This window comes from Spermophilus citellus, assembly GCF_964194105.1.
Source record: "Spermophilus citellus genome assembly, chromosome: 4".
NCBI lineage: Eukaryota > Metazoa > Chordata > Mammalia > Rodentia > Sciuridae > Spermophilus > Spermophilus citellus.
Window position 1 is genome coordinate 29,557,224 of NC_138185.1, and position 14,138 is coordinate 29,571,361.

General features: G+C 38.6%; 1 protein-coding gene across 2 annotated transcripts in view; it reads left to right on the forward strand.

Annotated features, from left to right (window-relative positions):
• The window catches only part of ATRN (attractin), a 144,180-nt gene that overhangs the window by 42,053 nt on the left and 87,989 nt on the right, over positions 1-14,138 (forward strand). For both annotated transcript variants that reach the window (XM_081289210.1, XM_081289209.1), the window contains exons 4-6: positions 3,098-3,226; positions 4,279-4,484; positions 5,561-5,729. In XM_081289210.1, the coding sequence (XP_081145336.1) occupies positions 3,098-3,226; positions 4,279-4,484; positions 5,561-5,729 (504 nt within the window). The remainder of the gene's footprint in view (positions 1-3,097; positions 3,227-4,278; positions 4,485-5,560; positions 5,730-14,138) is intronic.

Genomic DNA, 14,138 nt, shown 5'->3' on the forward strand with positions numbered 1-14,138 from the left:
TTAAAATATAAAATCATGAGCAACCTGAGGGCAGGCCATTTTTGATTTGCTCCAGTTTAATAAGTAGCTACAGCCCAGGCTGCACCTGCACTTACCAACTTCCCATTGGAGGCTGCTCAGGGTGACAGCTGGGGCAAGCCTGTAGCATCCCTTCCTCACCCACAGGCCTTCCTTTGTCTCATGTGCTGAAGGAGGCTGTGTTTGTTCATTTACTCTGTAAAAGTTTATTTTTGTCTTAAACCAGTTGTTTTGCTTTCACACTGGGAGAAATCCACACACTGAGAAGCTGTCACAGTTTCAAGTTTATGAAGCAAATAGTAGCAAATACCTAAGTCTCCCTGACAGTGGGAAAGCTGATCCACTTTCTCCAGTGGTAAAGTCATGCATCCTGCATATATATATATATATTTATTTATTTATTTATTTTAATAGAGAGTGAGAGAGGAGAGAGAGAGAGAGAGAGAGAGAGAGAGAGAGAGAGAGAGAGAGAGAGAGAGAGAGAGAATTTTTTTAATATTTTATTTTTTAGTTCTCGGCGGACACAACATCTTTGTTGGTATGTGGTGCTGAGGATTGAACCCGGGCCGCACCATGCCAGGCGAGCGCGCTACCGCTTGAGCCACATCCCCAGCCCCATCCTGCATATTTAAATGTCCCCACCATATGAAGAAGGCCACCAGCTATCACTTACTGAGCACCTCCTAGTGGGAGGCTTAAGCCCTGCATATGCTCCACCAATTTGATCCTCATGATGTCACTGTGAGCTGGACAGGATTCCTCCTATGTGCATTTGAGGAAATTGGAGCTTAAAGATGTTAGTGACATGAAGCAAGGATTGGAGCTCAAGTAACTTTGATCCTGAAATTCATGCTGGACTAATAGAGAGTGCAAGGACCTCCCACTTGTGACTGCAGTCCCAGATCTTTTCTGGAATGTGCCTATATTTCTTATGGGAAGATTGCTTTTGACATACTTGTTTGTAAGAGGCCCTGCCCTTGCAAGTACTTATCCCTTCAACATTCTGGTACAGATGGAGCATCCCTAATTCAGAAATCTGAAATGTTCCAAATCACAGAAGTTTTTGAATGCTGACATGATGCCACGAGTGGGAAGTTCCACACCATGGAACTTTGTTTTATGCACAAAATTATTAAAGATATTATATAAATAATCACCTTAAGGTTATATGTCTGGAGGGTGTACATGTAATGTAAATCAGTTTTCTGTTTCTGTTTGTGTCCTTTCTCCAAGATATTTCATTATGTATATGCAAATATTGCCAAATCTGACAAAATCTGAGATTTGAAACACACGTGGTCCCAAGCTTTTGGATAAAGGCTGCTCGACCTCTGTGTAAAGTGAATGAAAACGTGGTGATGGCAGAACTTTCACTTAAGATTCTGACCAAATGTCACATCTTCTGAAAGCCCTCCCAACTGCCTTTCTAACCCAGTACCTCCTGTTCTCTTCTCTGCCCTGTTTCCCTTCATGGTTTGATCTCTGCCTGGCCTGTGTGAATACACACTTGCAGTAAGGATGTGTCAGGGCTTATTTATTTCTCTAACTGAACTCCTTGAGGGTAGGGACATTGTCTATTTCACTGTCGTTATCCTTATACCTAGAACAGAGCCTCCCATGTAGTAAGGACTTAGTAAATATTTGTTAGTTGAATACCTGGTAGAAAATATGTCAGTGTTTTCTGGACACCCCTGGGGTGCCTTCTGAGTGTTAGGTTTCCTAGAGTTCTCTTTCCATATTAAAAATTAAATGGAAATCCCATGCCCTCTTGTCTTCATTCCACACTTATGTAGTCTTCCTGCACTTATATACGTTCAGGTAAATGGTACCCAGATTCTAGGCCTGTTGTTTTGCACCTTCCTGCCCCATCAGAATGCCAGGGTGAGCTCCTGATGCCCAAGGCCTCATTCAGCAGCTCCCTGTGGATGAGCACTTTGATGCTTTCAACGTGTTCCCATCTGAGTGACGCTGCAATTAGGATTCTTGTATATTTTCTTTTGTGAATGAGAGCAAGTATTTCCTCTATAAAGAAAGAGAATCACTAGGTCAGGGTGAATGGGCATTTAAGATGATTATGACCCTGAGGTGGGAGTTTACCTGGTGTGTGCTCTAGGAAGGGAATGGGGTTAAGAGTGAGTAAGTGAAGGGGAGAGTACTAGTTGATGTTCATCATCAGTGGGAGTGTGTGCAGCAGATTCCATGGGAGTTGGTAAGGACCTAGGCACTGGCTGAATGTGATGGTGGGGGAGGTGAATTGATAGTGGGAAAGTCAGAGCACGTGAAGAAATGCAAATGGCAAGTAGACATAGGAAAGTTGTTAACTTCAGGAGTAGAAAAGAATGCAAAACCATAATAAGTCATGTAGTAAATTAGCAAAGCTAACTTAGAACTGGTAATCCTTATTGTTGGTGGTGTGAGGTGGTGTGCTCAGACAATCTGGATTGATCAGACAGGATTTCAATTGAGCATCTCACTTCTGGAAAATAAGACCCTTCGATTCAGTCAGTTTTTTCCTTACCTGGATTTATTGGCCCCAAAGCAGTACTTAGTTAGAATATTATGTCCTGGCCTCTGAGTGAGGTCCTTGGGAGAGCCTAGGGAGCTTTTAGTGACAGGGAAGGCCTGTGGTATGCTATGTGTAAAATCGAACATAAAATGCCAGTGGTATCAATTAGGGAAAGAAAATGCATCAGAATGCCAGTAGTGTCAGAGTTTTGGGTTTATCTAGCTTCTTCATATTGTTATGTAAGTAAATATTTTATGTCTTCCAGTACTATAGATTTTTCATTTATCAACTTATAAAGTTACTACTTTATGTGATTGTGAAGATTTAGAGAATTATAAAAAGATGTATCAAAATAGAACTATTGATTTCAAATTTTATTAGAAATGGAACCCAGAATAAAGGAAACCTAGCAAAAGAAGGACAACTAATAGGGTAACTGTGTGCTTCCATCACAGGAATTCACCCCTCTTCCTGCATGTGCTTTCTAAAGTTGTAAAGATGAACTTTTGAATTGTCTCTGCTACAGTTTAACACAGCTAACATTGTGCTATAAGAAATGTGCTTTCATTTCAGTGGCCTCATTGTTCCTGAAAGAGATGGCAATGAGACGGTTCCCGAGGTGGTTGTCACATCAGGTTATGCCCTTCTGCATTTTTTTAGCGATGCCGCTTATAACTTGACTGGATTTAATATCACTTACAAGTAAGATATTTAAATCTAATATTTGTGATTTTATTTAAATGAAATGTTTTAATAATAATGATATAATAGTATAATAATATTAAAATATTGAGGACTTACACTGTGCTAGGAATTTCAGTAAGCAGGTTACATGGGTTTCTCATTTAAAGTTTTTTAATATATTTTACAATTAAGGAAATGGGTGAAAAGGTTAAATAAGTTGTTAATATAAGTGTTGTTGTTGTTGGTGGGGCCATAGTTTAAACCCAGGTGTTGCTGCTGTTGAGCTTCTCCTGGAAGAGAGGGGCATTTCTTGCTAATGGATAAAAACATTGGGATTTTTTTGGTAAGTACAATTTAATAAATATTAACAGTTGCCATGTACTCAGTAGTAGAACAAGTCTATATTTTTGAAGTATCATGATAATTCATTTATCTGCCCCCTTTATGTTATTTCTAAGCACTATCTATATAGTTATCTTAAGCCATGTTAATAAGAGATATATTATGGTTAAACTCACACCTTGTTACAATAACCCTGCTTCCATTCCATCTGAAATGGGTCAGCTTACTAAATAATTTAAAATATAAGATTTTGGGCAATAATCTTAAGTTTTACAAATTTTCAGAGATATTCAGAGGGCTACTGGTACTATGAGTGTAGTTGGAAGTTTGTCCTCTTCCTTCCCACACTTGCAAACATGAATTTGGAAGTTGTAGCGCTTGTCACTAGTGGGCTACCGAGAAGAATAGGATAGTTGTCCCAGACTTGAGGAGCTAAATCTGAACAAATGTGATCAAATCTCTTCTCTCCTTGTGATTTCTTTAATTTTATGAGTTACTTGTTTTTTTGCCCTATTCTCATGAGCCTCCACCAGGGTGGGTTTGAGCTCACATGCCCAAGCTGTGCAGTGTGGAGGGACCCTTTTTGGGTTGAGTGGTAAACACTGCATTTATGCTTGTGAATGAACTGAAGAGACAGGGAGATCCTTAAGCCTTGTGTAGGAGGAAGTTCTGCCAAGTTCATTGGCGTGTTGGTTTGTGTTGACTTAGCTTTTTCACTGTCTTTATAGTTTTGACATGTGTCCGAATAATTGCTCAGGCCGAGGAGAATGTAAGACCAGCAACAGCAGTGGCAGTGTGGAGTGTGAATGTTCTGAAAACTGGAAAGGTGACGCGTGTGACATTCCTTACTGTACAAACAACTGTGGTTTTCCTCATCGAGGCATCTGCAATTCAAGTGATGTCAGAGGATGCTCCTGCTTCTCTGAATGGCAGGGTAGGAGCTTCTTTCTCTTGTTTTTCTTTCAGTTCACAAATTGTTTCTAGTTTCATACATTATTCGTTAACCTTATTCTTAGCATCTGTACAACTTATGTTCATCATATATCAGGGGTCATGTAAGCTTTCTCCTCCCTTTATGCGGTTTCCTACAAATCTTTTAATGTCTCACCTATGTGGTTGTGGTCTCCTTAGAATTGTGGAGAGGTTTTCCATTTTGCAGTTCATTTATGAAAGTTTTAAGAACCTGGTCTCAGCCATAAGAGGACACAGCATAGAACCAAGTTGGGAGATGGGACAAGAGCTGACAATAATGCTATTTCCCCTAAAACTTTCTCCATGTTCTGAGAAAATTGATTATGCATTAGAATCTTAAAGCAGTCACCTAAAGTTATTATCTAGAGAAATAGCTTGTTAAAGGTGCTTTAGGGGACTCCATAAGGACTAAGGGCAGTTGTTGATTTGATGACTTTGTTTATATACTTATTCCTTCCTCAGAACCTTTTCATTTTAAAAGGAAATGTGTGTGTTTACATGCTTTCATCTGTTGGGTTGGGTGATAGTAAGTAGTTAACAATTGGCATGTTTGAGTACCAATTTTTAACTACTTGCAAAGAGTGTAGCAGAAGCCAGACCTTACATCTGTTGTTGTGTCTTACCTCTGTTGAGTTCTTTGCTTTACTAGAAGATGGGTAGTTTTTTGTTGTTATTGTTTGTTTGTTTTATTATCACTCCTAGGTCTAGTTGTTACATTTTAGGTTTTTCAATTTGAATTAATAATTTCTTTGTGTAGTCTTCCCACCAGAAGCTGATAAAGTAGGACTTTTGATACTGAAATACCTACATTGGATATGGTCAAGTCATTATTAGAAAGTATATGATTTTAAATTTTATTAGGGATTCTTCGATTAATACTGTGAGTGAATTAAAACCACAAAGAAATTTGTTTGAAATACAGATGCTAAATTAGAGACTAAATATTCTTTAGAAAAATTTCGCATTTATATGTTTAAAATGAAGTGCAGTAAACTTTCCAGGTGCATTTAGTGAAGCTAATTTATTATGTTTTATTAGGACCTGGATGTTCAGTTCCTGTGCCAGCTAACCAGTCATTTTGGACTCGAGAAGAATATTCAAACTTAAAGCTGCCCAGAGCATCTCATAAAGCTGTGGTCAATGGAAACATAATGTGGATTGTTGGAGGATATATGTTCAACCACTCAGATTACAGCATGGTTCTAGCGTAAGTTATTGTAAAATTTTTTGTAAGAAGTTTAGTTTTTCATTTTTACAATTAAGCATAAATAAACAAAAGGAAAAGAAATCATCTGTCCTGTTACTAAAAAATCTTCCAAGCCTTTTCAGATATACTTAATCTTTGAAATTGAGCACCACAATACATTGTTCGTTAACCTTATTCTTAGCAAAAAAACTTTTTTAGTAGTTGTAGATGGACAGAATGCCTTCATTTTATTTGTTTATTTTTATGTGGTGCTAAGGATCAAACCCAGTTCCTCACACATGCTAGGAAAGCACTATGCCACTAGCTATAGCCCCAGCCCCAGCCCCAAAGAATTCATTTTTAAGCCATGTGCTAATTTATCATTTTGAGATACTTTTTCTGGTATTTTACTTTATTTGTTTATAGTCGGCTATATAAACAGGGGAGTATTTTATGTGTTAATTGAATTAATAGTTGTAGGGAGACTTACTTTTAGAAGAAATTTGTAAATACTTACTCATTGTGATTTTGTGATGTGAAAGTTTATTTTAGGCCCTTTGTGTTAATGAAGATTATAAAACACCAGCATCTATTTTTCAAGATAGAAATATGGGACTCATGGCATAGTTTCTGAGTTCTATGAAATACAGTCACTAGTCCAGAACAATAGGATAGCAAAATAAACACCTGAGTGCCTGGAAGGAGGTTTTAAAGTTTAAGGCTAGCATGGCCAGCTTTGTGAGACCCTGACTCAAAATGAAAAAACAAGAGTCTGGGGATGTACCTTAGTGGTAGGGTGCCTAGTACTGTGAAACAAACAAACAAACAAACAAACAAAAGACAAATGAGCAACATCTGTAAGAAAATTTTGTCTGAAGGTTTACTGTCAACTGTGTGGGGCAGATCTGTTGATGGCTATAAGCCCTGCATGGGTCACTTTCTGTGCAGGAGTGAGTAGCACAGAAGAGCAGCAGTGGGAGGCCCGTAGCATCCAGAATGGCTGTAAGGTACTCACTCATGGGCTTAGCAAACCATGTTGAGAGCCACAGCTGGGACTGCAGGATGTTGTATATTCTAGTAGCTGAGTAAGCTCAAGGGATCCATAGTAGAATTTGAAGGGTCTGGAGCAGTTTGTGCTGTATTTATTCTCAAAGTGAACCAGCCAAAGTTTCTATCTTTCTTTAACTGCCCAGCCACAATTTCTTTGCAGGAGCAAGTCCATACTGAGGAGAAATGCTGAGAATAGAATTCATAATGAACAGGACAGGGATAGTGGAGACTAAGTGAGAGAAGGTTCAGTGAGAAGGGAACAGAGTGAGGTTTCTCAACATGGGAACTGCCATCTGTGTGAACATTCCATTGCAACAGCAAAGAGTGAGCTGAAGAGCTGAGAAGGTAGAACTATCCTGAAGCTACCCTGTGAAAACACAGGGAGAAGCAGTTTTTAAAAAAAAATTTTTAGGGGCTGGGGATGTGGCTCAAGCGGTAGCGCGCTCGCCTCGCATGCGTGCGGCCCGGGTTCGATCCTCAGCACCACATACCAACAAAGATGTTGTGTCCGCCGAGAACTAGAAAATAAATATTAAAAATTCTGTCTCTCACTCTCTCTCCTCTCTCACTCTCTCTTTAAAAAAAAAATTTTTTTTAGTTCTAGATGGACATAATATCTTTGTTTTGTTTATTTTATGTAATGCTGATGATAGAACCCAGTGCCTCACCTATACGAGGTAAGCTCTCTACCACTGAGCTACAACCCCAGCTCCAGGGAGAAGCAATTTTACTTAAAAATATCAAGGTTAAATATCATGGAAAGTTCTTATCAGAAAAAAGAGAGTATGGAATAAAATAAGCCCCTTCATTAAATATAGAAAAATATAAAACTGATGAAAATTACAATATAGTATTCCAAAACAAGCTAAGTATATAGTATGCAAGAACAATCTAATCAGAACTAGAAAAATTCAGAAATTTGATTGTTTGTTTGTTTGCTTTTTTTTTTCTTTTTTTAGTACATTCTGAGATCTTTTTAAAAAAATTTTATTTATTTATTTTTTAAATTTTGACACAAGGTCTCACTAAGTTGGTGAGATTGGTTCTAACTTGCAGTCCTCCTCCTTCAGCCCCAGAAATTGCTGGGAGGATTATAGGCAGTTACTGTCATGCCTGGCTGGAAGTTAAGAATTTTATTTTTTAAATTAAAAAATATTGTTTAGAAGTTAAGAATTTTAGATTCCAAAATAATTTCAGAATTGAAGACAAGCTTGAAGGACACAGGGTTTATAAATGCTTTAGAAATAGAATATGAAAAGAGGGATTTTTGTTTTTAATCATAAAGAAATGAAGGTTACTTTCCCATTTTTACAGTAAGTACAGTTAAAAATCCTGGACACTAAGACATGAGAAACAAACATGGGACAATAGAAATAGAGGAAATCAAAAGACACTCTAAAATGAAGGAAAATGTAATTTGTTTGCAGTAGACTTTTCCCATAACAGTGATAAAGGAAGGTCTCTAAACAGAAATGAAACGAAAAAAGGAGTCTCAAAACCTCAGGAATAGAACAGAATGAAAAGAGCAAATATGCTGGAAAATGTAATCAATTTTTTTCCTTCTCTTGAGTCTTTTTAATTAAATTTAATGACTAATAAAAGTATTATAGTGAAATAACTTTTTGCAACTTAGAATAACTCACCAAAAATTTGTGAAAGAATATGTGGAAAATACACTGAACTATTGCTGCTATTTTTTCTCTTGTTGTTAACAGGAAATTTATTCCACCTAGTTGAGCAACTGTCAGTCTCTGAGATTGTTTCCTCTGTGTAAAATGAGGAATGGTAGATTGAGGAGTGGGGTTCTTTTTTTTTTTAATATATATTTTTTCAGTTGTAGATGATCACAATATCTTTATTTTTATTTTGTTTGTTTTTATGTGGTGCTAGGGACTGAACCCAGGGCCTCACGCATGCAAGGCAAGTTCTCTACCCCTGAGCCACAACCCCAGCAGGAGTGGGATTCTTTTCTGAGTTACTTTTAGCATCTTATACCAAAAAGATGATCTCCTTACCCCCAAATCTGAAAATTAGATGGAACTTGCATCGCATCTATTTAATATTCTCCCCTTAACACTATTTGAAAGCATATTTCCTGTTTTCTTTAAATGTTTTTCTTGGTTAAAAAAAATGCATACATTTTTATAGAAAACAAGCTCTTTCTTTCTTTCTTTCTTTTTTTAAAAAATATATTTATTTATTTTTATGTGGTGCTGAGGATTGAACCCAGGGCCTCCCACGTGCTAGGCAAGCGCTCTACCGCTGAGCCACAATCCCAGCTCCCCAAAAAATGTTCTTTCTGAAAGACCATCACTTTCCCTACTAATCATGCTAAAACTCCAAAATGAATATTCTGAATTACCTTGGATGTTTTCTTGCTCTTATTCCTGATATTAATGATATCTCTTGTCTCCCAGCTGCTTAGTCAAGCTAAAATCCTGAAGTTTTCCATTAATTTCTTTCTCCCCTTTGAGTACTAGGTCAAGACCAACAGGTACACTTTCAAAGTGTCTCTCAGTAAAACTGGTCCAATCTCTGTTTCCATGGTTGCTGTGTTAACTCAAACCCTTTAATTTCTGATCAGAGCCCTGCCATTGTCAGGTGAGGTTATTGTCCCACCAGATTCTTTTCTTTCTCCATACCATAGACACAAAATACTTTCTTTGGCTAGAACACATTTCCTAAATATGAATATAAAATCTCCTCTTATTTTAGTTGGTTTTGGTTTTATTTTTTTTTTTTAACACAGATTTAAAGCAATTTCATGTGTATTTCTTCAGTAGAGTTGTCTGCACTGGGAATAGTGCAAATAGCACTTAGAGATCTTTCAGGAGATTGATCATACAGAGTTCCCCCTTCCCCACTCGGGGAAATACAGTGATCAGTCTCTGCTCCCTTTGCCAGACAACCCAGAGAAAGCTCCATAGTTATTCAGGGGTAATCCTGTCTCTGCAGCCCACTCTTTCTCAAGCACATCTTTAGTGTGGGGACCTCCTAAACTGTGTCTTTTATCAGTAACTTCAGTCCCTCCACATGATTGCAATTCTAAGTATTCTACATTCCAGCCACTCTCTTCTGTGATAGACACTGTTGGTGCCCACGTTCCAATACCCTTACCTGACTGGTACACCCAGTCACCAGCTGTGGTGAAAGTTTGTTGTCAGCTCACAGCTGCCTCCTTCTCTGAAGTATAGACCTAGCAGATTGGAGCCGTCTTACCCAGAAATACCTGGAAGGCTATGCCCTGTAGCTGGTACAGACCCTAGTAGAGCGACTGATCATTCCAGGTCACCTGGGACTCTCCGAGGTATAGCACTGAAAAACCTTGCATCCCAGGAAACTCCTCAGTCCTGAGCAAACTGGGGTTGTAGTCAACATAGTCCCAGCCAATGACTGATTGACATGGATGTTCAAGAGCCAGACCCTGCTTCTACTTGGGAAGACTGTGGTGTCATTTCTGCTCCAGTGGTTACCTTGAGATGGTGCTAAAACCAGATCTCAGCTGAGAGCATATCTGCCTTGCTTTTGTTTCCACTGTATCTTGATTATCTCACTCCTGACTTGTTTATCCAGAGAGCATTCCCTTGATGAGTCACTTGCCCTAGAATCCCATTTCTCTGCTTGCAGGGAACCGGACCTGAGATACTTTCTAATCTTTCCAGATTTTTCTTTGAGTACCCTGCCTCCAACCATCTTTGACCCTCAGAAGGGTCCGTAATCCATTGACTCCCCCTCTCCCTCTTCTAGTCTTCTGTTCTACTGTCATACCTCCTTTTCACATTTCAAATCTCCACAGCCTTTTTCTCCTATTTTCCGAGCTAATGGCTTGGCTTCGTTTCTGATTTGAAAAATAGAGATCTTCAGAAAAGGATTTGCCCAAACTCCCACCACCACATTTTCCCTAACTATATCTGTACAGATTTATTCTTTCTGTTCTGTTTTTCTAGATCAATGGTGGTCAATAGAAGTTTGGAGCCTGATGGAAATATTGTGTATTTGCTGTCATATTGCAGCTACATGTGGTTATTAAGCACTCAGAATGTGATTGGTGTGACCCTGTAGCTGAAGTTTTGATTGCCCATTCTTAGTCTTTGTCTTGTTAGATCTCGAACCAGTATTTTGTCTACAATCTCTTGATTTTTTTTTCTAATTACTTATTCCTTTACAGACTCTTGAGCTGGTTCCTCTTCATCTGACTGTTTTCTGAATGCTGGTACACCCCAGGGCACAGCCCTTGTTCTGCCTGTGGCTATGTATTCACTCTCTTGGTGATCTCATGTGATAACTTGGCCTTTATGCTGGTGACTCCCAAATTTATAGCTGCAGCTTAGACTTTTCACCTGAATCCATATCTTAAATTCTTGACACCTCAATCTATTATGTAATAGGAACTGAAAATGCAACATATCCCAAGTGATCTTTCTGGCTAGCCTGCTTCCCCACCCCCCCATATCCCTGTCTCAGTTAATGAGTACTTCAGCCTTCTGTTCACTTCATCCAGAAATCCTTGCCTTATTCTGGACTTCTTGTTCTTTCCCACAGCATATTGACACATATTGTTTTCTTGCTGCATAACAAATTATCACAAATTAGCATGCCTGTAATCCCAGTGACTTGGAAGGCTGAGATAGGAGGATCACAAGTTTGAGGTCAGCCTCAGCAGTTTCGTGAGGGCCTAAGCAGCTTAATGAGACCCTGTTTCCAAATAAAAAATATGAATGGCTGGGGATATTGCTTAGTGGTAAAATGCCCCAGGGTCAAATCTCCTAGTACCCCTGCCCAACAAAACATAAATTTAACAGCTTGAAACAGCTCAGTTTTCTTATCTGACAATTTCCATTGGTCTGAAGTCTGGTTCTGTGCATTTAAGGTGTCAGCTGGCCTACATACTCATCTAAATAAGGAGGATTCACTTCTAAGCTTCTTCAGGTTGCTTCCAGAATGAGTTTCAAGTGGTTGTAAGGCTGAGGGTCCCAACTTCCTGCTGACTGTCAGCTAGAAGCTGCCCTCAATTCCTAGAAGCTACCTTCAATTTCTCGTCACTTGGACCTAACTGATATGGCTTCTTATTCCTTCATCAGGACACAAAAGGGTCTTGTCTGAGTCTGCTAGCCAGGTGGATCACAGAAATGACATCCCATCATGTTTTCCATATGGTTTGGTTAGAAGCAATTCAGTGATTCTGCTCACTGTGCAAGGGAGGTGATTATATAGCTGGATGTAAACACCAGGAAGCAGGGATCCCAGGGGGATTAAACCCGTGTGTGTGTGTGTGTGTGTGTGTGTGTGTGTGTGTGTGCGCGCGCGCGCGCGCTTGCCACGTAATGTCAACAAATCTTGTTAATGCTGCCTTTAAAATATTCTCCAAGTCTAACTTCTAGTGTTGCCACCATGAAAAGGAAGGGTAAAGTTAAACTTGTGAAAATGATTGTCCCTTCCACTTTCATGTTACATATTTATAAGAGCTGTATATGTTACCATTTATGTGTTTTATCCTTGCATCTGACATCATTCCCCTCTCTTGCAGCAAGAAATCTGGGAGTTGCTTTGATGCTCCCTACTTCACCTTCTTGTACCATAAACTCTTCTTAAGTTTCATCAACTCTGTCATCTATATTTTATTACCAGAGATTAAACCTAGGGTACTTAACCCCTGAGCCATATCCCCAGACCTTTTTTATTTTTTAGTTTAATCATATATATATATATATATATATATATATATATATATATATATATATATATATATTTATTTATTTATTTGTAGGTGAGCACAATACATTTATCTATCTACCTACCTACCTATCTATCTATCTATCTATCTATGTAGTGCTGAAGATTGAACCCAGTGCCTCACATGTGCTATTCAAGTGCTCTAGCTATACAACCCCTGCCTCTTTATTTTTTATTTTGAGACAGGGTCTCTCTGAGTTGCTTAGGGCCTCTCTAAATTGTTGAGGCTGGCTTTGAATTTGTAATCCTCCTGACTCATCCTCCTCAGCCTTTGGGATTACAAGCATGAATCACTATGCCTGGCATATTTATTATTATTATTTTTTGATACCAGGGATTGAACTTGGGGGCACTTAACCACTGAGCCACATCACCATCCCTTTTTTGTATTTTATTTAGAAGCAGGGTCTCACTGAATTGCTTAGGGCCTTGCTAAATTGATGAGGCTGGCTTTGAACTCGTGATCCTCCTGTCTCAGCCTCCTGAGCCACTGGGATTACAGGTGTGTGCCACAGTGCCTGATGAATTTTTTCTTTTTTTTTCGGGGGGGGGGGGAGGTACTAGGGAATGAACTCAGGGGCACTCAACCACTGAGCCACATCCCCAGCCCTGTTTTGTATTTTATTTAGAGATAGGTTCTCACTGAATTGCTGTTGCTGAGGCTGGCTTTGAATTTGTGATCCACCTGCCACAGCCTCCTGAACCACTGGGATTATAGGCATGTGTTACTGTGCCTAGCCATATTTGTTCTCTTTTATGTCCAGGCTGACATTATTTTCTATCTAGTCCTCAGCAGTAGATTGCTATTAAATTTTTGTTTCCATTTCTTCCTTTTAATGTATTTTCTATAGATGAATTGGGTGATATTTTAAAAGTATAAATCATCATTATTCCCCTTTTTAAAATCCACTGGTGCCTTCCCATTAAATTTAATAGTGTCATGTGATCTGACCATAGTTAACCTTCGCAGGCACAGCTTTTTTCCTCTCCTGCCTTTATTCTCTCTACTGCTCCACAAGCCTCCTTCTTCTTCTTTTTTCCCCTCCACCCAAACTCATCATGTGCATCCTTACTTCATGATACTTTGATTTACTGTTTCCTCTGTCTAGACTCTTCCTCCAATTATACATCAGGGCCGCTTTCTTCTCACCCTTTCTTTCTCAGTTTAATTGTCCCACATTGAGATCTTCCATGATCATCAGTTCAGACACATTCTTTCGGTGTTTCTTTTTTGTAGTTTTCATTTCCTTTATGACAATATTGATTATTTTTAATTATGTCTATGCTCATTATTGTGTACTCTCATTTTCTGCCTTTTTTTTCCCTTTACGTTCTCTGAGGTCCTTGCTTACTCATCTCAGGGCTTAGCTCGTAGAAGGTGCTCAAATAAGTATTAATCAAACTCATGGGGGAGTAATTAAAATTTTTTTTCCTTCTCAAATGTTTATTCCTGGGCATATTAATGTTTCTTTTATTTGGTGTATTCATGAGCCATATTTGTCTTTTAGATTGTAACATTATTTTTCTGCTTGTGTTTGATCAAAACATGATTTTTTACAGCTTCATTTATTTCCTATAAATACTAGTATGGTTTCAAATAATGTTTTACTAGTTTTCATGAAAGTAAATATAGTGATTCCTTTTAAA